The following is a 26,432-nucleotide window of genomic DNA, read 5'->3' on the forward strand; positions in this document are numbered from 1 at the left end:
AGTAAGATCGAGGCTACAAAATGGAGAAAGACCGCACATGATCACTGCCGAATTAGAAGAAACAGAAAGAAGAGAATTTAGACTTTATTAGGCCTACTAGGTATGCGCATTTATGTTCGAAAGTAAATTATTTGTAGGTTGCATGAAACGTTGACGAAACGCAAATCTGAAGCAGACACGAGACATGCGTTCCAAGATAACAGTCGGCCATTTTCATAGATCTGTGTTATGTACATATTATATGTTTTTTTTTCGGTAGTTTTACATTTGGGAATACCCGGATTATTTTTTGTTCCTCTGTATTGAGAAAATGTCAGAATTGAGCAAGCAGAAGAATATTTGGTAACCCACTATAGCATGATAGCTAAGTATAACTGATGCATTTTCCATTTTGCCATTGGCAAGATGGGCAAAATGGGTTCCACAGGTTTAATTTTTGAGTTTATCGTGCTCTCAGTATGTAAAAGAAAATAACACACCAAATACTTAAAACAACACGGAGGACGCCATATTGGACCCCTTCCTCACTTCAACTTTTGATTTTCGAATTACTTCCCGGTATTTTAACAACTTATCACCTCAGATCTTTTAAATATGCTTTCGCCTAAAGTATGATGCTTAAATTATCCCTTAGGAGCCTCTAAAATACACATTTCAGATGAATAATGAGACTACTTCAATTTTTTTTTTATGTTAAGTGTCCATATATTTTTATCCTTGGTTCATGATGGTGTTATTTTGTGCATTATGTGTTTTCCTATGTCTGTCATAATACACTTATTCAAATGAAAATAAAAAATTGCTGAAATTAGCAGATTTAAAAAACATATTTATGTTTGCCACTAGCCATCTTGGATTCTAGGGGGGTATCTTGATTCACACTTGATTTTAATCAATATCTACATTTTCCCTTTCGATGTTGGGTGAGATCTAGATTTAAATATGATTGAATGAATCCCTTCTATCCTCTGTAGATTAGCACGTTTCTATCCGAGAAAAACACACATAATCCAACTGAACAGCACAAAAACACAACATTATTAGAATAATTATAATATTTGTCATGATCATTTGAAAATTTTATTTGTAACAAAATTATAAAGTAAAAAAACTACTAGTTTTTAAAATCCAAATCTTTGGTACAAAACTTAAAAATGAAGATGCAGATCCCAGTAGAGAATTCTGAAAATTTGCAGATCTTTGTTTTTGTGGAATTTCAGTATGTTTATTAAAATTTTCATTACCCCAAAACCAATAACATAGAAAAAAAGAGAAAAAAATCTAGGAATGGTTTCATCTCAAAGTGTTCTTTAGGCCCAGTGTCAAGGACAGGAAGCAAATATATCAATACAGAATGAGAACACCTTTTTTCAAATTTATAACTGGCAGTTACTTTTATTGGTATATAAAACTCAAAAGTTTCTAAATGTATTTTTGCTTTTTTTCCCTTTGGGGTTGAAACGAGGAAGGGGCATAGTCAAGAAAATGTTGAATCACTTACTTTTTGTTGACACTGTCATTGGCCATTGTATCAGCTCAACTCAGCTCATGATGTTGTTTGCTCATTAATCCTTTGTGAATATTTATTCTTCCCCCCAAATTCAATTATTGGGTTATTTAACTACCAAAAAAATTTTGCTACCCTGAATGATTGGGATTGAGATAAGAGATGCAAAATAAAGAGAGAGAGAGATGGATTGTATCAAAAATATCACTGGTCTCTGAGAAAAAAAAAATTCCCTCACCATTGTTATTGCATAGATTAATGAAATTACATCGTGAAAAAAATTGATGTTTTGTATGGATATAATTTAAGGTCTTTTTTTGTTTTTGTTTGAAAACAGTACATGATCAGTTTAATGAACTTTTCAGTACTTTACATATGTTTGCCCCCCCCCCCCCCCAAGTTAGAGGTGAAGAGTCTGTCTGTTTCTTTGTCCACAGTTTTTACTCTGGTTATAAATACCTTTACTTTGGAAAGGTTATAGAAGCATGTAATTGCACAGTTTTAGTAAGAGATTTATAGATGAGTCAAGGTCAGAAAGGACTTGAACCAGAGGCTTTGTGTTTCACAGATGCATTTTTGTGTCAAATTGTGTGAAATGAGTGCGAGAGAGAATTCGCGTTGTTTTATTTTGAATCATGAGTTTGATTGCTCTGAGGTCCATCATGCAAAGTGAAAAGGTAAAGCATTAGCAATTTGTTACAGCTCATAGACTTGTGTGATGTCATTAAATGTGTATTAAATATATTGAAAATGATAATTACCGAAGTCATTTTTATTTTTCAGGATCTTCTTTGCTAAATTATGGTTTCAGTTTGAAGTATTTTTGCAGTAAATAATTTCAAATCATGGGGAGTAGCAGTCGCTCCAGGTCTAGATCCCTCTCCCGATCGCGCTCAAAGAGTCCTATACGACTGGATAGATTTGGTAGAGTCATACCAAAAGACAGAGATAGAAGTCGAAGTCGCAGTCCCATTCGAGCTTATCCCAGAATCAGACGGAGAAGCCCGCTAAAAGTTATTCTACGACGGCGAAGGTCAAGGTCACGGTCAAGATCAAGAAGCTCTCAAAGGAGGCATTACAGGCCTAGGAGCAGCTCTCGACGCTCAACATCAAGAAGACGATCTCGCAGCAGAAGTAGAAGCCGTGGCAAAAGTCGCAGCAGATCTCGCTCAGAACAGAGGGAAAAGTCGCCTGGAATACATGGTTCAACAAATATTCATGATGTAGGACTCATGAAAGCGAGAGTTTTTATCGGGAATTTACCCTACGATAAGATTACTAAGGAAGAACTGGAAGTTATGTTTTCCAAATATGGAAAGATTCTAGGTATGCGTTTCATGAGTTATAATGAATATGCAAGTTAGGAACTAAAAATGCACACAGTCTCTACAATTATTTAAAAACTTTTTACACCTTTGTTACATTTAACTAGTATGTTTAATTTCTATTTCATGTTTAAAATTCTTTTAAAAATACTCAAACTTATTGTTTTTCTTCATCATGAATTTAGTGAAAAATCCATTTAAGTAATAAAAGAAACAATGTTTGCATGCATATACATGTATAACTATATACTTTTTTTTGTTAGTCTTCAAGTTTCAAAGTCTTTATGCCTTTCATGTATTTTAAAATTGGACTAGTAAAATAATATGCATGTTGGAGATACACATGAATACATGTATAAACCAAAATCCTTGTCAGTTTCTATTGAACCTTATCATAATAAAACAAATGATATTTATTGCAGAATTAACTGATTATTCTTATTATAGCTTTAGTAGCAATGAAAAAAGGGTATCAGTTTTTGGTAGAAGACATTATATCTCTCGTGACTTTGTTTTTCGCGAAAGTTTCGTCAAGTTTTTTGAATTTGCTTGTTGCTGTTTGAGTTTTCGTAACCTTGGCAGTGCAAACGAATTCAACGCGTTGTTAGACGGTAGTGTTTTCAAACCTTGGTAAGAATAATGAATTTCAGGAACCTTAAACAAGGAACCTAGAATCTGTGCTGTGATATGATTTCTACATGCTTGTAAATTTTTGAAAAATCACTTTTGTTTGAAAAAGAAAGTTATTAATATGGTTACCAATACTGTAACGTGTGTAATACTAAAACACGTCATCAAAATAAATTGCAATCTTTTTTTTTTCCTTCAGTTTTAAATTCATTAGTTTTTGTATAATTCTAAAGGCTTATCTGAGTATTCTATTAATTAATTATCTGATTATGTTACATCCAAAATTTATCAGTGAAGTATGACTTGATATCAGATTGTGATTTTATATGTATTTTGTAGGCATTTCCACACACGAACGAGGCTTTGGTTTTGTGCAGTTTTCCAGTGAAGAGGAAGGATTAGAAGCAGTAAAGAACGAAGACGGAGGCCTCCTAAAGGGTTTTAAACTTGGTAAGTAGTATTAGAAAATTATATTTAAGGTGGAAGAGTAAACTCCAAGTAAGAGCAATTTTTAGCAGCACTGATGGAAGATCTTTAAAAGAAAAAATTAAATGAGCTCACTTTTGATCTCAATCTCGGCTCGCTTTTGATCTTGGTCTCACTTTTCCACAAAACATTCTTTTTGTAAATGTGAGACTGAAATCAAAATAAATCAAAATAGTCTAAACACACAAGAAGACTGCTTCAAGATGTATCATTCGTGATGCTATCATTCTGCAAATTCTTCCAATATCCTAATCATCTGTTTGATTTGAATAAAAATTTATACAACTAGAAAGTGTCATGTTATTGAACATGTTTAATCCTGTAAATTTTATGTTAAACTAATAAAAGCAAGAATTGAAACCAGTAGAGCTACAGTCTCATTGGAGACTTGCTATTAATACATTTATGTCATGTTGTAGACGTTAAAATGGCCCTGGAAGGCAGAAGAGGAGGAGGTAAACCACCCCCACGGCCTGGTCCTCGTGGGTCTTCACCAGGACCATACGCAGACAGGTAATTCTTCTAACACTGAAATTTAAACTGTAACATTAAAATATAATGTCTCAAAATGGATAGTTGTTAGTGATTTTTAAGAAAAAATATTTTCCCTGTAACTACTGAAATTATCTGTTTTTAATGCAAATGTAACTAGAGCATAAAGTCTGAAAATAGAAAAATGTTTGTTTTGCAAGATTTGCCCCCAAACCAGGCAGTAGAGAAGGGCTTCCCCCTGGGCCACCAGCTGAAGACAGGTGTGCCTTACTGACCTCAGAGATGGCAAAATCTCACCAGATCTGTTTGCATGCATTTTCAGTTGAAAAAACTTTGTTTGCAGTTTGAGACTTTGAATTCAATGTACTACCACACTATTGTAGAGGCTGAAGTTTGGAGATCTTTTTGGTTGTCTCTTCCTGATGTTAATTCAACCAAGTATTTTTATTCTTATGACATAGAATTTCCCTGTGGCATGTCGCCATCTTGATTCAAAGTCCTGTTTGAATTTGTGACACGTTTTGATTCAAGATATTTGTCTCCATTCAAAATGCAGGGCTTAGGGAAATAGGGGAGTAGACATTGTAATGAAAGTGTGGAGGGGTGCAGAGGTTTGCATGGTGGAATATAATCTTAACATTAAAGGGTTTTTATCACGTCTCAAAATTTTTTGATATGACAAAGTTTACATGTTTTTAAAATCATATATTTAAAAATCTTAGCTAAAAATTTAATATTGTTGATGTTTCAGTGATTCAAAGTTTGACTTTCTCAGTATGCATATTTTGATCGCCAATGTTATGCGCCATTGCTCTGACGTCATAGGTTCAATCCTGGTCAAAATCAAGTACTTATTGTGTATACAAAACGGCTCATTTGTGTGTCTATTAAACCTGTTAGTAAATTAATAAGTGATAATTGGATGATTGACAGCTAGTGAGGTATAATTTGTGGCTTTAGGATGCACAAGTGTGCACAAGAAAGGTTTTAGGAAGACTTTTTTTCACATTTCCTGGACTTGGTCGAGAAGTGAAAGGGGACCCTTTTTTCTGCAAATGTGAGGCCTTTTTCTCCATTCAGAACAATCGTTTATGCCCGTATAAGAACATGGTACCTTTTTAAAATGGTAAAAAAATACCCAACATGCATTTTTGAAGTCGCACAGAATCTAGTACATGCAAGTAGGAATGTTGTGAACTTCGTAATGGCATATGGCGCCATTGAACAGTGTTGAAGAAATGTCATTTCTAGTACATGATATTCACTGGAACAGATAGAATATATATATACAGGTTATTAAAATAATGAAGAAATTGACTTTAACATTCTCATATTTATAAATATTTACGAAGTCCAACTTAAGTTATTCGTTCTATTTAGTCGGAAGTCCCAACCTGTCAACGGCTTCGTCTTTGGTGTCCTCTCCTATTGTTGACATATTTTCTTGGTTATTTCTCTCTGCTAGACGTTCATACATAAGATTGACCATCTATAACTAAAAGAATATTGTCGATGTCAAAATTTCCACCAATCTTTTTGTGTAGTGTATATTATTTAACATTAAATCTATTTGATACATTTTTCTTACATAAGCTTTACGAGTTCTAATTGACCATTGACACCTATGATGTTTCAGTACCACGTGACCCCTATCTAATTAGTGGAGATTTTTACTTCGAGAACTCTGTATTACGGGCATTTTATCACCTAATTATGACTGTTTTCAAAGTTATTTCATAATTAAACGATAATTATTTGTTTCAAGTATATAATTGTGTTTCATTTTTAAAAAAAATTAAATATGTGATAAAAACCCTTTAATGAGGTATACAACTTTGCATCCTTTATTCCCTCAAATTGAAAAAAAATTGGTTGCCCTTTAGAAATTCACTTAATGCAACATTTGTGTATGTTGTTTGTAATTCAAAGTTGTTTTTCTTTCTTTTCTTTTTACTGTTTGCCAATTTTGTGCAAAAATCAGGCAATATTTACTGCTAAAAATCTCATGACAGTATTTAAATTCCCAAAATACTTTTAAAAAATGGTTTACATTTCAGACCCTCCTAGTTTCAATATTTAAGTGTAGTATTGTCAAAAATGCTAGAAAGCATGATATACCTTAAAAAATGATATATTTAGATGATTTATCATGTTATTTTAAAAAAAAAACATCCCTATGACGTTTAGGGTATATCACACACTGAGTAGGTTTGCCATCTCTGAGGATGTGGTGTTTAAAAATGCATATTTTGATTTTGCCAGGAATGTAGTGTTTTAGTGCATGTTTGAATTTTCTTTTTCCTTTATCACATTTTGTTCAATTTTCCTGTCCGAATTTTTATAGTCTTAGTTGTAGCTTCAACAAAAGTATGTAGGTTCTGTAATTAAGTAATGTGCAATGAGGATGTGAAATATTTACCTTTATTTGAGTTATCAATGCAGTAAAAATGTGGGACCTGTTATTTATTTTCACTTTTTTCATATATCTATTAATGAACCTTAAAATTGAATACTTGTAAACCAAATAGTGCACATCACTGTTGTTCTTTGAAATTTAACAGGTATCCCCCACCAGCAGGAGGGAGACGTCCACCCCCAGGAGCTCCATTGGAGGGACGGGAACGTTCACCACTTCGTGGCGACCCTTATGAGGACAGATATAGAGATCCCTACAGAGACCCAGCACTGCCCCCACCCAGGTAAAATCTTAGTTAAGGCATAACTGCCCCCACCCAAGTAAAAAAAAAAGTTAAGGCATACTCCCCCCTACCAGGTAAAAACCTAGTTAAGGCATAACGGTCCCACCCAGGTAAAAACTTTGAAAAGACATATCGGCCCCTATCCAGGTAAAAACTTAGTTAAGACATAATTAAGGCCAGCGATTTTTTTCTACCTATTGGGAAAGGTCCGGTACCGGTTCAATTGGGAAAAAGAGCATCGGAAGTAGAACAAGGGAGTATTTTTTGTCATTTAAACAAATGAAACGTATTTTGCGTTTATTCCAACCTCATTACCTATTACTCCATGTTTTAAAGAATAAACAAGAAGTATTTATTGTTTTTTCATATCAATATCCCTTGTTTTCGCATTTTCATGCTTTCAATTTGTACAAAATATATGACACTATACTGTCTACACCACAGGTCCAGCCATATATTACGACTATTCTCTACTTTCGATTCAAGCGGAAGTGAAACAATTAGTCAACTTGTACGTTTCATATAAAAAGAAATATGATGTCATCGTAGTCTTTTTTGGCAGTTAATTTGGGAATTTTTAGTCTCAAAATTGGGAAAAATTAAAGTTTTTTGGCATTGGGAATGGTACCGTTTATTGGTACCAGTTATATAAGGAAAAAAAAAAACGCTGAAGGCATAAGGATCCTACCCAGGTAAAAACTTAGTTAAGGCATAACTGCCCCCACCCAAGTAAAAAGTTAGTTAAGGCATAACAGCCCCCACCCAGGCAAAAACTTGATTAAGGTATAACAGCTTCCATCCAGGTAAAAACTTAGTTTAAAGCATGAGCTGAAGTGTTGCTAAGGGAACATTTCAATACTGTTTGCTTTTTTTTTTTTTTTTTTATGGGAAACACCTCTATCAAAAGTATTGAATTTTGTGTAATGCTTCCAAGTCTGTGTAAGTAGAATAAATAAGAAATATTGTAAGCTACTGAATATGTAATACTCTGAATAATATTTGATGTATTTTAGATTTTCCCATTTGCTAACCATATTATTCCAATTAATTTTAACTTTTTTAGAAGAGATGATCCATACTACTCTGATCCATACAGACGACCACCTCCAGATGACCCATATTTTGATAGATACAGAGATGATCCATACAGGTTTGTTAAATACTTAGTATTTAAAACATGTTTCAAGACAGACAAGTCCTCATAAGTCTTAGCTAACACTACACCATGCTTAACTCATGAGATGATATGCATTTGAAGAAAATAAGCCAGAACAGACAGGCTTTTAGTCTACTATTTTGTCTGGAGACAGTTTATTTTTAGGATTTTTTTTTGTGACCATCTGCCGAGTTGACCATGCAATGTTGAAACATGTATGTATTAATGTCATGTGCAAGCATTGAACAAAGTAATGGATATATGCTCTACATGTGCAGTAACATAACTTGACAATAAAATTAAAGAATGAATGAAAAACCAGTGTTTCTTAAATTGGATTGAAGGTTATTAGATTTTAAATTTTATGTATCTAATTTTGGAAATATGCTCTCTTCTAAATAGTATCTTTGATGGAACACTGTATCTTTATATACATGTATGTTCATGAACTTGAGATTGATACATGTAGATGTTTAACTTTTATTACCAATTAGCAAGTACTGTTCACATTCCAGATACAGACGGGAACCTTATGGAGACCCTTACAGAGATCCATACTACAGGGACTACTACGATGCTGCACCTGCCCCCAGAAAACCTCCACCCCCTGCAGATGTAGAAGTTGTCCTGCTTAATAACAAAATGAAGTAAGGGAACTGATTTGCTGATGAATAACCAATGTTTTCTTTAAGCTATTACATCAAAGATGTGGAAAAATTTCTTTAAGATTTAGAGAAAATAGTTAGATTGCTGTAGGAGTATATTAAGGGCCAAAAAAGGATTTGCAGGTGCTCTGTAATTAATCACCCTGTCTGTCCACAAATCTATTTTTATGCCCCCATAATAGAGAAGATTCGGATATAATCTTTGGTCTCTCTTTTTGCCTGCAAAAGTTTTAACCTTGGTCATATCTTTTGAACAGTTGGTGGTAGTGCCTTCATATTTCACACGTATTCAATGTAATAAGACCTTTCTTTGAGTACCATTGATTTTGAATGTCATTACTTTAACATTGGAGTTTTAACTATGTTTGACAAACTAACCATAACTTCTGAATGGTTGGTGCTAGGGCTCTTACATTTCATGTGTATTCAATGGTTTTTTAAGTACAAACATTTTTACCTTATACAGAGTTGTCGAAAACTGTTGGTCCTGTCAACAAGGTCAGTGAAAAATTGTCTGAACTGATAACTCTGTCCAAATGACTGTTTGAAAAATTAGGTATGATACAAATTTTAAAAGATTGAGATCAGGGTGCGCAGATGAAGGTCTCAAAAAAAGCTGAGATGGCCATGTGGTGACGATGGTCAATCAAATTTGTAAAAGCAGAGACATTATATTAAAATCATGTCATTTATGTTTCTGATTAAAGACTTTCTGTCTTAAGAAAAGAAAACTTGAGATCATAATAAAGTCAAAAGGCATTTTAAAGGACAAAATAAAGGGGAATTTGGTGCATTTATTTATTTTCCTTTCTGTGCAAAGTAATGTACATGTATCTGATCTGACAAAACTTTGACTGGTCCAACAGAACTTTTGACTTAAAAGCAAGCGTCTGACAATGATTTAAAAATTTGGACAACTCTGCCTCATGACTTTGAGCTGGGAGTTTCACCTTCTTATGAAAATCTTTAACTTTGATAATACATGTAACTTCAGAAAGATTGATGCGACGGTTTTCAAGTTTCACGTGTAATCCAGCTATATCTTGTAACAAGACCTTTCTTTCAGTACCAACTTTTTGACTTGTGAGTCTCACCTACTTTTGAAAAACTTTGTTCTTGGCCATAACTTCAGAATGTTTGGTGCTTTAGCTGTATTCCTTGTGACAATACCTTTCTTTGGGTTCAGCATTTTTGACTGTTCTTGAAGTAGGAATTTCACCTACTTTGAAAAAACTTTAACCTTGGCTATGAGCTGCCAGGGAGGGGGGAGGGGGGCATCAGTGTTTCACAAACACATATTTAAATTTGCTTTTTGTATTAGCAGGCAGTAAGACATATTTTAAATTGAATTCTGTTTAATATCTGGATGGGGGGCTTGGTATGGGCAATCTAGCTTCAAATCTCATTTAGAAAGAATGAATGGGTAAAGAGATATGTAATGTTACTTAGGGCTGTATCAATATATCGAATATTCAATACGTATTGATATTCAGGAATGTATCGTATCGAAAAAATAACTTCCAATACGTATCGGACAGGCAATTTTCCTTATAATTCTGTGAAAAAGTTGGGAATTTCAGTTACCAAAGATTATTTTTAACCATCTTGAATTAAAACTGGTCAATAATGAAATAAACATTAAGGAGATAGCACATTTTAAATAACTATTACAAAATACATGTTATGTTAAACTCACCCAGTTTTTATCAAATTTATGCATTAAATGTCATTTACAAGACATTTTTGAAAGACTTAATAAATCATCCAATATATCGCATATCGCTTTATAAAATATCGTATCGTATCGAAATATTTTGCTCAATACACAGCCCTAATGTTACTTCAGAAATCTTTTATCAGAAAAGTTTGATAACTAAAGTGTCCCTTGAGATTAATTATCTGGCTAATTGTATTCGGCGCGTCGGCGCGCTCGCGCAACAGATTTTGTTTATAAAATAAATTATCGCTTATACAATATTGTTAGCATCGGGCTCGATATCATAAATAATCAAAGTACTTAGAAGTACAGAGAGCCGGGCTCATTTACAGAGAAGTGAACAAGTCCGTTTTACATGAAACATACATTGTAATTACAGATGAATAACAACAAGACACTGGAAGAATATGTAACACAAAAATATATTTATGGCATATAGTATAAATAAAAAATGTTTAAAAAATAAAATAAAATAAAATGCAGTTTGAATTTACATTGATGCAGCAAGGTCAAATATACACAGACGGGTCCTCAGCGGGGAGTTTTGCATAAAGGTGTGCATCGGGTCACATGCTCCCCGCATTAGCCTGGTAACACAACCTTTATCTATAGAATGTGAAGCTGGCAGACTTGATGAAATTACCTATCGCATCTTTTAAACAAATAATTTATTGAAGAAAAGGGGAGAAAGTATATTATCATTTTTTTTTTTTTTTTTTTTTTTTTTTTTTTAAGAGAATTTCTTAGTTAAATTAAATTTGTTTAATTAAGTGTTTGTATTGCTTCAAAGGTGGTTGAGCATACGTACTATATTCTTACTCATATTTAATTTGGCGGTGAGGAAGCGGTATTTCCGGTTGAACACCGTAACATAAACCGGCTATTGCTCTACGAGCAATGCGCTCGGCTAAAAAGAAAGTTTTATAGATGGAATTTTGTTTTTGAAGCTTCAACATCACTTGTTCGCACAGGGTCCGTTCGCCTTATTTATATTGCAGAAATTGAATAATTAACCAATGGATTTTTTAAATAAATTATATGTACATTGGTACATAAATTGCACACGGGAGACAACAGACGAATGCATGTGGTCAACTATACCGGTAATTTATACCTGTACTAATCAAAAACCCAGCAGACCAACAGAAATTAACATCTCAGTCCTTTAATTGAACATAACGCAGATTGTATGATCCCCTAAATTACAGTGACATTATTAAGTATAATTAAGTATAATTAAATCAATTAAGCATGTAAAGAGCATAAATATCAAATTTGAATTACTTCATTAAGATTACGGTTAATAAAAAAAAATACTGTAGCAACATTTGAAAAAAACACCAAGTAAAATATTTAATAAAATTAATAATAAATGTTGATATTTACTATATACTGTATATATAATAGGGCGAACGAGATATAGGGCGAACAAGAATAATGGCGAACGGACCCTGCGCGAACGGACTCATGCGAACAGGTAGATAGGGCGAACGAACCTGATACCATTATTTAACTGCCTGTTGTTTCTTTTATTCATGGCCACTAATTAATACACTAGTTTTATCAATTTTCATTGGCATAAATTTTTGTGCAATCAGCGAATGATTCAGTATTTCGTAAACACAGGTCATCATAAACCTTTTTGATATGCTTCTTACTTTAATGACCATCAAATTCTATCTTAATTTTCACTCTGCAAAACAAACAAAAAAAAAACAAAACAAAACAAAACAAAAAAACAAAAAACAAAAAAAACAAAAACAAAACAAAAATTAATGTTTAAGGAATGTTGATGGAACCATTGTAGATGTATTTTATATGATTGGATTTGTAATGAGATAAGTGGTTTAAAAGACTACAATATGGGGAGGCAGGACTTTATGTATCTGTAACTAAAGTTACTCCCCCTGCTCAAATAAAGAACAAACTAATTTTTAGTAGTAGTAATATTTTAATACGTAACAAGGAATATTTGTCAAACACTGATACCAATGTTTTGCAGCTTATTGCCATGATAATCAAGTCTCTAAAAAGGGGGTTAAACTCTAGAGTCTAGGGTCATTACGTAATACCGGTAAATTTTTGTTATACATAAAGAAAATTTATAAAAACCAAAGCACTAAATATTTTTAAATGCTATACATGTATATAGTTAATGTTTGGAGAGAGAGAGAGAGAGAGAGAGAGAGAGAGAGAGAGAGAGAGAAATCGAAAGTATAGGCCAACTCAAAAAATTGGGGTATATTTCGGATTACTCTAGCACAAATTGTGGTAAGGCATGCATGGATCAAATGGGATCCGGATCCCTGGAAAATTCAAATTTATTTGAACTGACATAGTAAAATTACTAAAGCTTTGCCTCGGACCTCTTCCCCTTGCGATTTGAGCCAACACCTCCTAGGGAAAAATTTCTGGATCCACCCAACAAAAAAATACAATCGGGCTCGGGCTGTCGACTTGAATATAACCAATAATGCTTAAATCATAAAGAAAATCGATGTCATTTGAGTGTTTTAATGCAGGGAGAAAATACTTTTGTGATATCGGGTTGAGATGGATGCGCTGGCGCGCCGACGCGCCGAATACAATTAGCCAATTATCTTACAGCAGGCAATGCTGCAGAAGATCCAAATCTTTATCTGCACATAAAGATAAATTAATAACTCTCTTCAAGTGAGGTTTGTTTTGAAGTTAGAGTTGTCCCAGGGTGAAGTTTACTTTCACTGAATGTTGACGTTTTATGAAATGAATTTTGAATAAAATACTCATTTATTAACTAAATTACTTTTAAAAGATTCTATGAAAAAAGGTAAATAAATAGATTATATGGTAAAACTTGTCTGATCTGGACACCACTGGTTCCAAAGAAATTGGTCAGATAAGACAGCATTCTGGACTAAACATCAATTAAATTTTGATGAAAGGAACCATAAATTTACATCATAATAGGCAATTTTTCAGAATACATAACATCTAGGTAAACAAGGTTTACTGAAAATAAAATAAGTAACCCCCCCCCCCCCTTTAAAAAAATTCCACCCCAAAAAACAGTGATCAGTCTACCATAATCTGCATATTAATCACAATTTAACATTGCATACATGTGACTGTAACTCATAATATCCGATAAATTCATAATAATTTTATGAGTACAGGTAGGACTGGACAATAATACCGATATTACAATATGTTGTGGTACAATAGGAAAAAATATCATTTAAGGAATCACTGTCTAGTTAGTAGAGTATGCCAGGGCATCAACGATAGTTGGAAACGTGGGATAATTTGCATAACGGGCAAAGCCCGTTATGCATAAATTATCCCACGTTTCCAACTATTGTTGATGTCCCTGGCATACTCTACTAACTAGACAGTGATTCCTTATATTTCCATTTCATTGTGAATTAAAATTGTAAATTTACATTTTAACAATGTAGACTAATAGATTTAAATTACATGAGGCCTCACGTGTCAATTTCAATAGTCCCCACCCACTGACGTCAAACACAAAGTCAGCTGCAAGAGAATTACATGCATATTAGGCCTTCTTAGCACCTGACCTTTTGCTTGGCGAAATTTACATTTCAGTAGAATGATCAAGAAATCAACTCAACTAACTTTCAAAGACTTATATCAGAGAAAACGAATAGAAATGGAAATATATTGTAATACGTTTTTGTAGTACCGATATACTGTTTGGACTCAGGTTTTCTATAATTAACTATGCAGTATAAGTTGTCAGAAATGTTTGCAATCCTAGCAAATAGTAAGGCAAAAGCTGCTAAATGCATGTATTTTGATGCATAACTATAATGCAATCAACTAGATATTTTTTTCGTGGTCAGTTAACACAGTTATGTACATTCTGCATGTAAATGGAAGATAATAAAATAAGAAAATGTCATTTTAATTGGCATTGAAAATATTGCAAAACATATCGCAATACAGTTAAAAATATTGCAATATATCGCAATGCGAAAAATCTAGCCAATACCCAGTCCTAATTACAGGGAATGGAAACAACTACCATAAGAATGAATTCATTATAAGCATGTTCCTTGTAACCAGGTTTGACTGCATTGTAATAGGTTATAAGTATAACTGATTTATTTGTGTACTTTCCACAGAGGCTATGGAGAATTTATTGAGAGGAAACTAGTTGCTAAGTCCATGACAGCAGTCTTGACTGTTATACCGGAGGACCGCACCATACCCCAGATGATCGAGGAGGCCTCCAAACGGGGGCATCTGTTTGCTATTGTCATCAACAGCCAAAATGAGGTCCACCAGTCTTTGACTCTTAATATCCTGCATGGTACCCCACAGGGTAAGTTTTGAATTTGTCAAAATAGGGAATAAATTGGGGGGGGGGATTTTATTTTGATTACTGTATACATGTATGTATATATGACCATTTGTTATGTAAGCATCGTAGAAAGTCTCTTTATTTGATGCTGTTCTTTAATACCAAGCAGATTTGTTAAAAAAAAAAAAAAAAAAAAAAAACCTTAATGGCCTGTACTAGACAAAAATTTCATTGAAATATCACAAATGATCAGACATATATTTGCTGAAAGTGTACATTGACAGAGAAATTGAAGTCAGTTTGTAGTTTTAAATTGGAACAATATTATTTAAAAAAAGAAATAGAAAAAAAAAAATTTAAAAAATTTTTAAAAAAAATTAAAAATCCGATAATACATAACGAAATAAACATGGAACGATATTGTGGTGCCAATTGCTGATCAACAATAAATCAAACAAAATAAAATGTGTGGTGTAAAAATCATTGTTTTCAACATATTTGCCATAAAGATAAACTTAACCAGTGATTGGGAAGGCCAAAAAGGTCAATGGGACTATGGCGCAACTGTCAAACCAATGAGATTTTTTTGTTTTAAAATTGACTGCATTTAAAATGAAAGTAAAACAAGAAAGTAGTACACAAAATATTTCCAAATAATATCGCTAAAAAATTGAATGCGCACCTTGGCACGACCATTGATTGATTTAATGCTCTATTTTTCACTTCAGTGTGACTATGGCGCATGGCTCAAGCCCTTCCCAATTACTGCTTAACTTTTGTGCACATGTAGTTAGTCTTCAAATCTTGAATCATGTGCAACCTTGCATTATGTTACCGTGCAAAGGTTCAATAAATTATGGATTGCCATGGAGTCTTGAAGGCGATTACACTGAGTAGTAAAATAGATATAAATCTACATTTCTTACCGACATTTTCTTGTCTTCAGTTATTAATCTATATAAACTTTTATTGATAAATGCTGCTAAAGCTTTTAGAATATACTCTAAATAGGTTTTTATAAAAACCAAAAAAAAAAACTGAACCGTAAAATTTTGAGTTTTAAAGGTACAGTGATCAACCGACCGGATTGCTGGCATTAAGCAATGTGATACAGATTATATTTATGTGAGAGTAAAGTTTGATATAAACTTTTATATAAGTAAGTGAGAGATGAGGGATGTGTGTGATTTCAATTTCCATAAAATGAAACAGTTTACCGCTTTCCATGTTGACAAACTACTTAGTAGGTTTTTTAAGAAAAAAAAATCCAAATCAAACCGTTACCCGTTTTAAGTTTAAAGCTTAAAAGTTAAAAGAAGTTTGATGAGTGAAATGTGTGTGGCTGCATTGAATTGATTTCAATGGTTGTATGAGATGGATAACTAATATTTTGAATGATAAAAATGAAATAAAACATAAAACAAAACATGGAGAGAATATAAAACTGAAAAAAAAAATTAAACTGAAAAATTCAACTTAAAAAAAAAAAGTGAAACAATTTTATTGGGATCTTACGATGCAATAAAAAGATTTAAAATAAAACAATTTAAAAAAAACAAAACAAAAAAGTAGCCTTCCTTATAAAATACTAAAAGCAATTAGTTTACAAATCGGAAACTTTTTCTATTCCTGAAATGTTTTGATTGCAGTGGGTGAGTTACGATTTTGTGTCTAATAAGTCCATGTCTTCAACTAAAAAGGTCATCTTTTCAAGTTACTCTCATTGCAAAATCTTATTTCCTTCCAATTAGAACACAGAAACATGCCGGTTGAAGATGCAATAACATTGGTTGGACGCAGCTTTGAAACCTACATGCAAACAGCTCGAGAAAAAGCCGCACCGGCGGCTGCGCCTCCACCCGAGAGAGGCGCCCCTCCCCCTTCTGCCCGAGCTCCTCCCCCTTTTCTGCCCCCAGGACCTGATATAACATATCTGTTAAACTTGTTAGCTGACAATCGTCAGTTAACCTTAGAGGAAATAGACAAAGTTATTGGGTATCTGAGGGAGAGAAGAGATAAAATGCTTGACACAGAAGGAAGGAGGCCACCTGAAGCAGGTAAACATATATTATAGACTGTTCTTTGTATTTACGAAGATTTTTTTTTCAAGTTTTATCAACTTTGTAATATTCTGTAGTTTTTCACAATGATTCTAGTGTGAATAATCTTATTTTTACAGGATATGGTGCGGGGGACCTGAGGAAGGAAGACAACAGCCTGCAACAGCAGCAGCAGGAGCTTCAAGCCAAAATCCTAAGTATTCTTAATGGTCCAGGTGAATCTGGTGCACCTCAAGCCCCAAAACCAGGTCCAGGGTTAGGAGTGGGAAATGGTGGCCCTATAGGGGGAGGTGGTCAATCTGGAATGTCCTCTTTGATCAATTTTGATAATCCACATGTTCAAAAAGCCCTTGATAACCTTATCCAAAGTGGCCCAAATCTGTTGAAGAATATATCTTCACCACCAGCAAGTAAACCTGCGGGAGTAGGCATCATGAGTCGAGAGGGCGAGCCCATAAGAAGAGAGGGTCTAGGAGGTTATGGAGGGATGGCTGGAAGTGCTCCCATGCAGCAGCATGGCCAGGTTGGAGGTCAAGGAGGCCCTGGAGGAATGCAGCCTTCTCAGAGGCTCATGTATGGGAGTGGACCTGGAGCTGCACCCCCCAGACCCGGGGTCCCAGGGCAAGGAATGAGGCGATATTGATCCTCTGCCAATATTTCACTGACACATCACTTTTCATGTAATAAAGTCATTTAGATCATACCCCAAGAGAATAACATTTTAATTCATCACTTTCATAATTCCCATTCTTTAGAAAAATTGGAATGTTGTTTTGTACAGCTCAGTTTCACACTGTTTTATCATCATTCATAGCTGTTTGCTTTGCTGTTAATCATCTACACACTGAAATAAGTAATGAATAAAAGAAATAAAAAGGTATAAAACAGGCTTTCCTATTTAGAAAATTAGAATATAGCAAAATCTGTGTACCTTTATGGTAAAAAGAAGTTTGTGGATTTCTTAGAGATTCATTGACAGGAATATTAGGCCTTTTTTGGAAAAATACAAAATTTTATGCAGCATTTTGGAATAGTGCATACTACTTCACCACGAAAAGAAAAAAAAATTCTATGTCAGGTTTTGAAAAAAATAAAAGCAAGTAGGTTTAAAAAAAAAATGCAAAACATTTTCGTATTTGTGTAATTTGAAAATGGTTTATGATTAACAAATTATGTATGATAGAGTGTCAGTGTTTGAATGTGAAAAATTTGAATTAGAAATTTTGTTAAAAAACAGTGCTTTGCTTACCAATCTGTTTTGTGCTTCACCCCAAAGAATTATGTATACATAGTTTAACCAATAGAGTAAATGTTGCATCCGAAATTGGTAGTGGTACACTCGAAGGAAATAGAAATCTAAAGAACAGAAAAATAAATCATATTCAGTATTTTATCTCAGTCGAAAGAAGTTGACCTACATTTTAAATTGTAGCACCCTGCGATTCTCTGTTTTAGCAAAGGAAGCTTTGCACTTTTATACTGTGCTTCGTGAAAATTATTGAATTAAAATATGTACATGTAACCATTTAAATATTTTCATTTGCAGAAAAATATTAGAGTGTACCGAATATTCTACGGGACTTAACACATTGGCAAGATGCACCACACAATATACGGGTAACCATTACACCTGTATCTAATAACATGAATACAAAAGGGATCCGATGTAAAATGACATATATACTATATTTGAAATTGTCCAATGATCGCTACGTAACTTTCAAAATCAAAAGTCAAGATTAGTTAAGGGCAGTTTTCACAATATATATACCGATATAACTTTTAATGAGCAAAAAATACTGTTGACAGAGTACACGATACGCAAGCAGGTTTCTTGTGATGCAAATGAAAATTAAAAGTGGTCAGTCTTCGAGCAAGTTTCATTTGCAACTTTGCAACACAAAATATTCCGAGGTTCAGAATTAAAATTTTGTAGAAGGACTTGTTTGAATAAAAAAAGATATGTCCATAGGACATGAAGGTTCCGCTCAGGGTTCATTAGGAATGTAACATTTGTATTAGTGTATGAAGTTTGTTGAAAATATATTGAATCGTTTCTCTAAAACTGAATTTTATACACAAAGAATATTAAAGACTAAGATCATTGGAAAGGTCAAGGTAAAAAAAAAAAATGGACACAGTTGATAAATTCTAACCATATTTTGTTTAAGTGCATAAGCTTGCGCAAAAATATCTTGAATACGTTGTTTGAAATGAGCTAAATGCAAATTTGAGAAAAATAGGGTCAACGACAAAGGAAAGTCAAAATTAAAAAAAATATGATGCAGTTCAAAAGCATTAATATGTATAAGCATATGTAGTTTGATAAAAAATATCTTAATTTGTTTCTTAAAATTGAGCAAAACACAAATTTGAGAAAATTGAAGTCAAGGTCGAAGGGTAAAAAATGTCGATGCAGTTGAATAGGGTTCACCAATATGTACAAACTTATGAAGTTTTATTAAAAATGTCTTCGAATAGCTTCTTTGAAACTGAGCTAAACACAATTTTTTGAAATGTGGGGTCAGGGTGAAAGGAAAGGTCAAGGTAAAAAAAAAAGTGTTCACGAAGTTGAATAGCTCTATTCAACATGTATCAGCATATAAGGTTTCAACTTTGATTTAAAAAAAAAAAATCGAGAAAAGTTTCTTTAAAGCATCTAAACACACATTTTTGAAAAAGGTCAAGGTCAAAGTGAAAAATTTTTTGATGAAGATGTTATCAGTATGTAAGGTATGCTAAAAATAAGTTGAATAGATTCTTTGAAGCTGAGCTAAACACAAAGTTTTGAAAAGTGTGGTCAAGGGCAAAAAGAAAGTCAAGGTCAAAAAATGATGAATTTGAATATCTTTCATCCATTTGCATCACCAGAAGTTTGATAGAAAATTCTGAGAATAGTGTCTTTGAATTAAACGCAAACTTTGACGGAAGACGAATATTACAGTTCTGCTAAAAAAAATGAAGACGGATCTCATGAAGGGTGGTTATTATATTAGAATGTAAATGGAAGTGTGAGCTTATGAAAATGCTTTTGAGGAATTGCTTGTTAAAATTAAATTATTTATAATATTATTGTAGGGAAGTTAATACTTGCCACTAAGCACTTAAAGGTGTGTAAAAACCCTTTCTTTTAAAAAAAAAAATTATTGAAATTAAAGAAAACAAAAAGGTTCGCAAAAGTCTTAAGGCTTAAAATTAATGTATGAATAAAATAAGGCAGAGTTATTGCGTTTTGTGAATTTCTTTTGTGAATACCATCTTCCGAGAAAATACAATTTGGCGTGATAAAAATGAACGGAACACGAACGTTACATTTTAGAGATTCGAAAGAAGTTTTATCACAAAATTATAAAAATTCGGCAAATGTGCCTTAAAAAAAATAAAATGTACATTATTAAAAGTTTGAACTAAAGCAGGCTTTTGATTTGTTACAGGTATCCTTTGACTGTCCATAATTAATTTATGTTTAACGTCACCCGCGCTCGTAGGTTTTGGAAAATTGGCACTTCAAAAAAAAAAACAAACAAATCGGTATTTTTTTCAAAGGTTTTTATTCCGGTTTGCTTTTACTTTTAGATACTAATAACTATTATAGGAATAGACAACATTTATGCCCTATGTATTTGGGATAAGTCTATCATTTAAACTGACAGATTTACTAAAAATGATCATTCATGATGCACAAAAAGTTACAGTATTTTGATTCATATAAATGAGTAAATATTTGGTTAAAATTTTTGTGTTAAATTTTTTTTCTCCCTCATAGGTTTTGAAGTTTTAAGGTGACGTTAAACGTAGAATTAATTTTGGCCAGCCTTAATTCACTAAATCAAGTCGGTTCAAAGACATCGGTTGATATGCAATTTAAAATTGGAAAAACCTGTACACACGTCAAAAAAGCAATAAATTTATAACCAAAAACTTTCATTCTATAAGCTGCAACATCATACTTGACACACATACGATTTCAATCACTGTCTTAAATCTTAATTTATGAATTATAAAAGTATAAATATAAGTGCTTTACATATTTCCATAAGGTGCTGTTTGTGTGATTAGTGAAATCAAAATATACGTTAAAAAAGGAACGTTATAATATAAATAAGAGTTAAACAAGTTTCCTGAGCATCATGGACGACTGGCATCCGAGCTGACATAGGATGAACACGAGGTAAGTGGATAAAATGCTGATCCGTTTCGATTTTTGTTCGTAATAGATCAAGATGTATAGAAAAAAATAGCAATGCGCACCATATCGACTCGAACAACACAGTCTCAGGTGTTTGATTTTGTGTGCGGATACTATAAAACCGGACAACGCAGTTATATTTACTTAAAAAAATATATTGAAATATGGAAATGTTTTAACACATTTGGTTCTTATTAGATGTATTTATCGAATTGCACACATGAAACTACTTTGGAAATGCTTATTTAGAAAGTCACGACTGCCAACGTTATCGCTAATCGTACGCGAGAAAGTTGTAAAGAATTGGGGCGTACAAGGCGATCACAATCCCACGCTCTAAGACAAAATATATTTCTCGATTTTCAAATTTCATTGAAAAGTTACAGACTTTTCAAAAAATTATGTTTTCAGTAATGTAATCTTTAACACTTTTGATTCATTTATTTTAATGGGAAATGGGTCTATTTGACCCATTGAAATAATTTTTGAATATGAATGGGTCAAGTTTCCATTCTACATAAATGTTTAAATAATGGGAAAATGAATGTAAAATCTATGTTTCAAAGAAAGGAGTCTGAACCCATTCTACATGAAAATCGAACATTTCTGGGAAAAAATAATGATGTTCTTCATCAAATTTAATTATCTAAACCATGCTGACACACTCCAGTGAAAAGACACCGTAGTGAAGTGGTTAACGCGTTTAATATGCCTTACCGCGAGCTATGGTTTGAGTTCGAATCATATATGAGGCTCTTTTTTTTTCCTTTCACATACTTAAAAAACATAAATGGAAGATAAATTATTTATCTTGAAATAATTGAATAACATGAAGGAATCAGATATGTAAAAGATGATCTTAACATAATTTTTGAGAAATATAATTTTTTTGTGATCTTTTAGAAATTGTATCTTGTCTCAGAGCGGGATTGTCCTTGCCTTTTACGCCTGCATTCTTTTTTGTTTGGTAAAGGACAAAAGAAAATTTACTCAGAAGGAACAGTGAATTTCTTATGAGCAATGAATTGCGTTTTTATTGTCATCGTAGAGGATGTGGCGGTATAGCCATCACTGTAGAAAAATTTTCGTGACGCCAGTATGTGCGTCCTTGAATTTTCCTGTAATGCTGGCAACCGTCATATCTCATATAATGACACAAAATGCTTTTCATTTATAGTGTTCTTTAATACATTCATTCAATATATACATTTGATTAAAAAAAAATATATAGCGAATTAAAATACAGTTGAACTTTGGTATCTCGAACACTAATATCTCGAACGCAAATGTCCCCGAATGCCAAGCAGTGATGTGAACAATATAGTCCGGCATTCTATATTTATCCGAGATTTGAGTGTTAACTACTGTGATTACCTTGTGACCTAATAATAGGATGGTTTTGTTTCCCTCCGATTTTATGATTGTCGGTGTTTTTGCGCTGTCAATCGTAATCGTAGTTAAAACTCGCAAAATATAAACACATAGTAGTAAACAATGCTGTGTATACCACCGCAAACGAAAGGGGAAGGGAGTTCTAGAGGAACGCAGTGTCTGTCTGTGCAATCATGTTTGGCCAAATCTTTGTAATGGAGAAATATTGATAGCTCATACTTGTCACAGAGATTGATTATGGCCTAAAAGAATGTCTGATCTTGATCCAAGGTCATTCCAGAAAATGCAAGGTCACTGGCAGAAAAAGTGAAAATCATAATCCAGTCCATAACTTTTTAATGGAGAAACATTGGAAGTTTATACCTCATACAAAGATTGCTTATGATTAAGCTGAAGGTATGTCATGCAAATTCAAGGTCACTTTTTAAAAAAAAATGTATAATTCGTGTCCTGACCATATTGTGTAATGAGGAAACACTCCAGAAGCTCACACTTAATACAAAGATTGCTTGACCTGTGGGTGTGTCATGATCTTGACCCAAGGTCATTTGATCAAGTTCGTGGTCACTAGGAGAAGAACTGTCTGGCCCATAACTTTCTAACAGAGACACAATGAAAGTTAGTACTTCACAGCCGTGAAGGTATGTCATGAACTTTACTCAAGGTCATTAGCAGAAAAAAGTATCAATTTGTGTCCAGTTAATAGAAGCATATTGGATGCTGTATTGCAAACAAAGATTACTCTCGAGCTTAGGATATGTCATAACCTTTACTCAAGGTTATTTCGGCAAGTTCATAGTCACTCAAAGAAAAAGTGTTAAATTCATGTCCATTCAATAACTTATAATGGACAAAAATTGGAACTTCATACTTCACACAAATATTACTTGTGATCAGAGGCTGTGTAATTTTCTGGAACCAATGTTCAGGGTTACTTTAGAAAATGTATATGGGCACTTTAAGAAAAATTTGCAGCGAAGTTACTATCAAATGCCGTATGCAACTTGCGTAAACAAGTAAATACTTAAAACAAATTCTGTCCGTCACCCAAGTAAGATGGAACAATATTAGATGACTGAATTATATAGGTTTTCGTTCCGATTGTTTCCCGATCGACTGCTTCAGTTGCTTTGTACGATGTATTCAACCTTTTCTGTTTATTTGCGCTTGCTTGTGAACGACGTTCCTGACAACACGACTGATCAGGTGTTACTTTTGGAAAAAAGTAAACTTCAATTCTATGCAACTAGAGAGGCCTTTCCACAAAAGCCAACTGTCTTAATCAACCCCACCCCCACCTTTGTCATTGTCACGACGGTTTCGACATGTGTAAAGAAAGTAAATTTCAATATTTTACCGTCATTTCTGGGTTCCTATATCAACGTTAAGGTTAACGTTTTAGGCGATGTTAAATGCGAAAAATCCGTTTCAGATAAAATTTTGCTGAGAAGTTTCAGAAATGTAAGATAGTGTCCGAATATCGAAAATGGAAATGAGTACCGACTCGGACTTCAAAAAATCTGCATTGACAACGTACTGCTGGTTTATATGCATTGAACCACTGAGTAGGCAGTGGTTGTTGTAAATTTTGTATTGACAAACAAGTAAATTCTAAATTTACAACATTACATTGGACATGTAAGTTTTTAGGTATAATCAAAATCTTCTAATCGACCTTCATTATAGCGAGACTGACCCGTCCATTGGAAAAGACGTGAAGGTAGATATTTTTTTAGGAAAGCTTTCGTGAAGTCGTGAGGATATATATCTTACAAAGAACATGCGTATATATCTAAAAATCAAAGGACTTTACAACAAAAGTATGATAATACAGAGCGATTTATTAAAACTGCAGAGATATATTTGTATAGATTACTTCTGCAGATTCGGTAAACAACATCGGCATCATGGTGCGTCTGAAAAGAAGTACAGCTTTTGACCCAAATGGGATGCTACAATTAATTTGTGCGATGACATTTTGTAGTGATTCACGACGTTAAACACTGTTTAAAAAAATTACAAAATTGAAATGCTCAGCATCAGCTCTTGATTTTAAAGATGTTTGGTCTACCATCGGTTTTTTCAGCTTCTGTAATAATTTCACACAAATGGTTAGTGCATTGTTGCGTGATTTGGAAAGATGCGAAGAAATTATTATGTCAACGGAATAAAAAAGTTACACACATGTGAAAATACTTATTTTGGTGCCAGTGGCAGGAGTAATAATTAACATGCATTCAGTGGACTTTTGAAAAATAAATTATTTATCGATCTTTTGCAGTTGCCGCTCTTGCTAGCATGTAACCTTTTATCCTGGGTGTTCTCGCATTTTGGTTCTTTCGGAAGAAAAAGAGAGAAGGTATAGAGGGTGCTGTTGTTGAAAAAATTATCACAACGAACAAGTAAGTTGATAAAATTTTTCATTAAATGTATCAAGATAAGTTGTACGAGACAATGAAGGAGTAAAATATTTCTTTTCTTTCTCAGAATGGGTATTTGTGGCGCCTTTGCATACCCCACGTGAAATGAAAGTCTTAAGTACTGACTAGGTAGGTATTGTTATAAACCTCAGTAAAATTGAAATTGGAAATGCAGAGATAAAATTTATGCATTAAGATTTTTATTTTTAATTCAGAAATTTAAAAAAAATGTTTATGATGCAGGTTGCCTATATAATAACAGAAATTCTTGGAGCCCAGATGATCGAATTCGATGAGCAGCGAGATTTCAGACATTTTCATTCGAGTGCTTGTTTCAAGATCTATATCAAAAATTTATTTTAGGCCATGTTTGATATCAAATGCAAGAAAATTTAATTGTGGAATTACAACAGCAACTAGACTTTTCCCCTTTCAATTTCTTTGAACAATGTTTACAAATATATTGATTTATTGCCTATTGTTTGTAAAACCTTTGTGTAAAAAGTAAGATGTCAAATTTATTTCCGAATCTGTAGACACTCATTCCACCCCTTCTGTATGTTTTTAAGGGGAAATATAACATAAGAAATGTCATTTCTTGTAGAGAATATAAGAGAGGGTTTTCCTGAAAAAAAATTAAGGAACAGAAAAAGAGATTCTTTTTCTTTATTTTAATAACAAATATAATAAAAAATAAACATTATTTACACATGTGTAAATGTATAATAATATGAACAGATCATGTCATCAATGTATATACACATATAGTACTCAATGCTAAACACCTGTGTTATCTGGGAATTCAAAGTCTTTGAAGTACATGTACATTTGTATATTTAATTCAAATGAAATAAAAAAAATTTAAAAAAAAAATGAATTTATTAATTTACAAGATGTAAATGATAATGTAAATATAATGTGTCGGTGCATTCAAATGAAATAAAAAAATTTAAAAAAAAAAAATGAATTAATTAATTTACAAGTAAATGATAATGTAAATAGAAATACATCAGCTGACATTTTGTAGATAAGGTATTTTAAATGCGTAGAAAGATTCTTATTGTGAGGTAATGTATTGTGTACACGTATTGTATACTAGTATATGTAATGTGTAATTACAGTTGAACTTCGGTATCTCGAACACTGATATCTCGAATACCATGGATATGTCAAAGTGATTTGGAAGTCCAAACCCCTTATTCTTTTATGTATTTCACCCTGGATATCTCGAATCCTCGGATATCTTTAAGTTTTTCCGGGGTCCAATTGAGTTCGAGATAACGAGGTTTGACTGTACATTGTATACATATATATTGTGAACATAAAATGCAAGTATTTAGCAGGATTTGAGTTTCTGGCTGAGTGGTTGTTGCACCGATTGTTATTCG

General features: G+C 33.1%; 1 protein-coding gene and 1 long non-coding RNA gene across 3 annotated transcripts; both read left to right on the forward strand.

The window, feature by feature from the left end:
- Nucleotides 1-26: 26 nt before the first annotated feature.
- Nucleotides 27-17,933, forward strand: LOC133172337 (nuclear receptor coactivator 5-like). Of its 2 annotated transcripts, XM_061307200.1 has the most exons (11): nucleotides 27-100; nucleotides 2,337-2,833; nucleotides 3,802-3,912; nucleotides 4,368-4,461; nucleotides 4,641-4,700; nucleotides 7,002-7,139; nucleotides 8,203-8,289; nucleotides 8,811-8,942; nucleotides 14,805-15,004; nucleotides 16,735-17,040; nucleotides 17,163-17,933. In XM_061307200.1, the coding sequence occupies exons 2-11, from the start codon at nucleotides 2,353-2,355 to the stop codon at nucleotides 17,684-17,686; spliced, it is 2,133 nt and encodes a 710-aa protein (XP_061163184.1). In that variant the 5' UTR covers nucleotides 27-100; nucleotides 2,337-2,352; the 3' UTR covers nucleotides 17,687-17,933. The 2 variants fall into 2 exon arrangements, with proteins under 2 accessions (XP_061163184.1, XP_061163185.1); XM_061307201.1 differs by lacking the exons at nucleotides 27-100; nucleotides 4,641-4,700 and having other exon boundaries at nucleotides 2,267-2,833.
- Nucleotides 17,934-21,140: 3,207 nt separating this feature from the next.
- Nucleotides 21,141-25,965, forward strand: LOC133205356 (uncharacterized). The gene is made up of 3 exons (XR_009723606.1): nucleotides 21,141-21,214; nucleotides 24,906-25,173; nucleotides 25,288-25,965. It is a non-coding gene; the product is annotated as an uncharacterized LOC133205356 (long non-coding RNA).
- The last annotated feature ends 467 nt before the right edge of the window (nucleotides 25,966-26,432 follow it).

This window comes from Saccostrea echinata, unplaced genomic scaffold (assembly GCF_033153115.1).
Source record: "Saccostrea echinata isolate AGI-Se365-2 ecotype Australia unplaced genomic scaffold, CSIRO_AGI_Sech_v1 ptg000054l, whole genome shotgun sequence".
Classification (NCBI taxonomy): domain Eukaryota; kingdom Metazoa; phylum Mollusca; class Bivalvia; order Ostreida; family Ostreidae; genus Saccostrea; species Saccostrea echinata.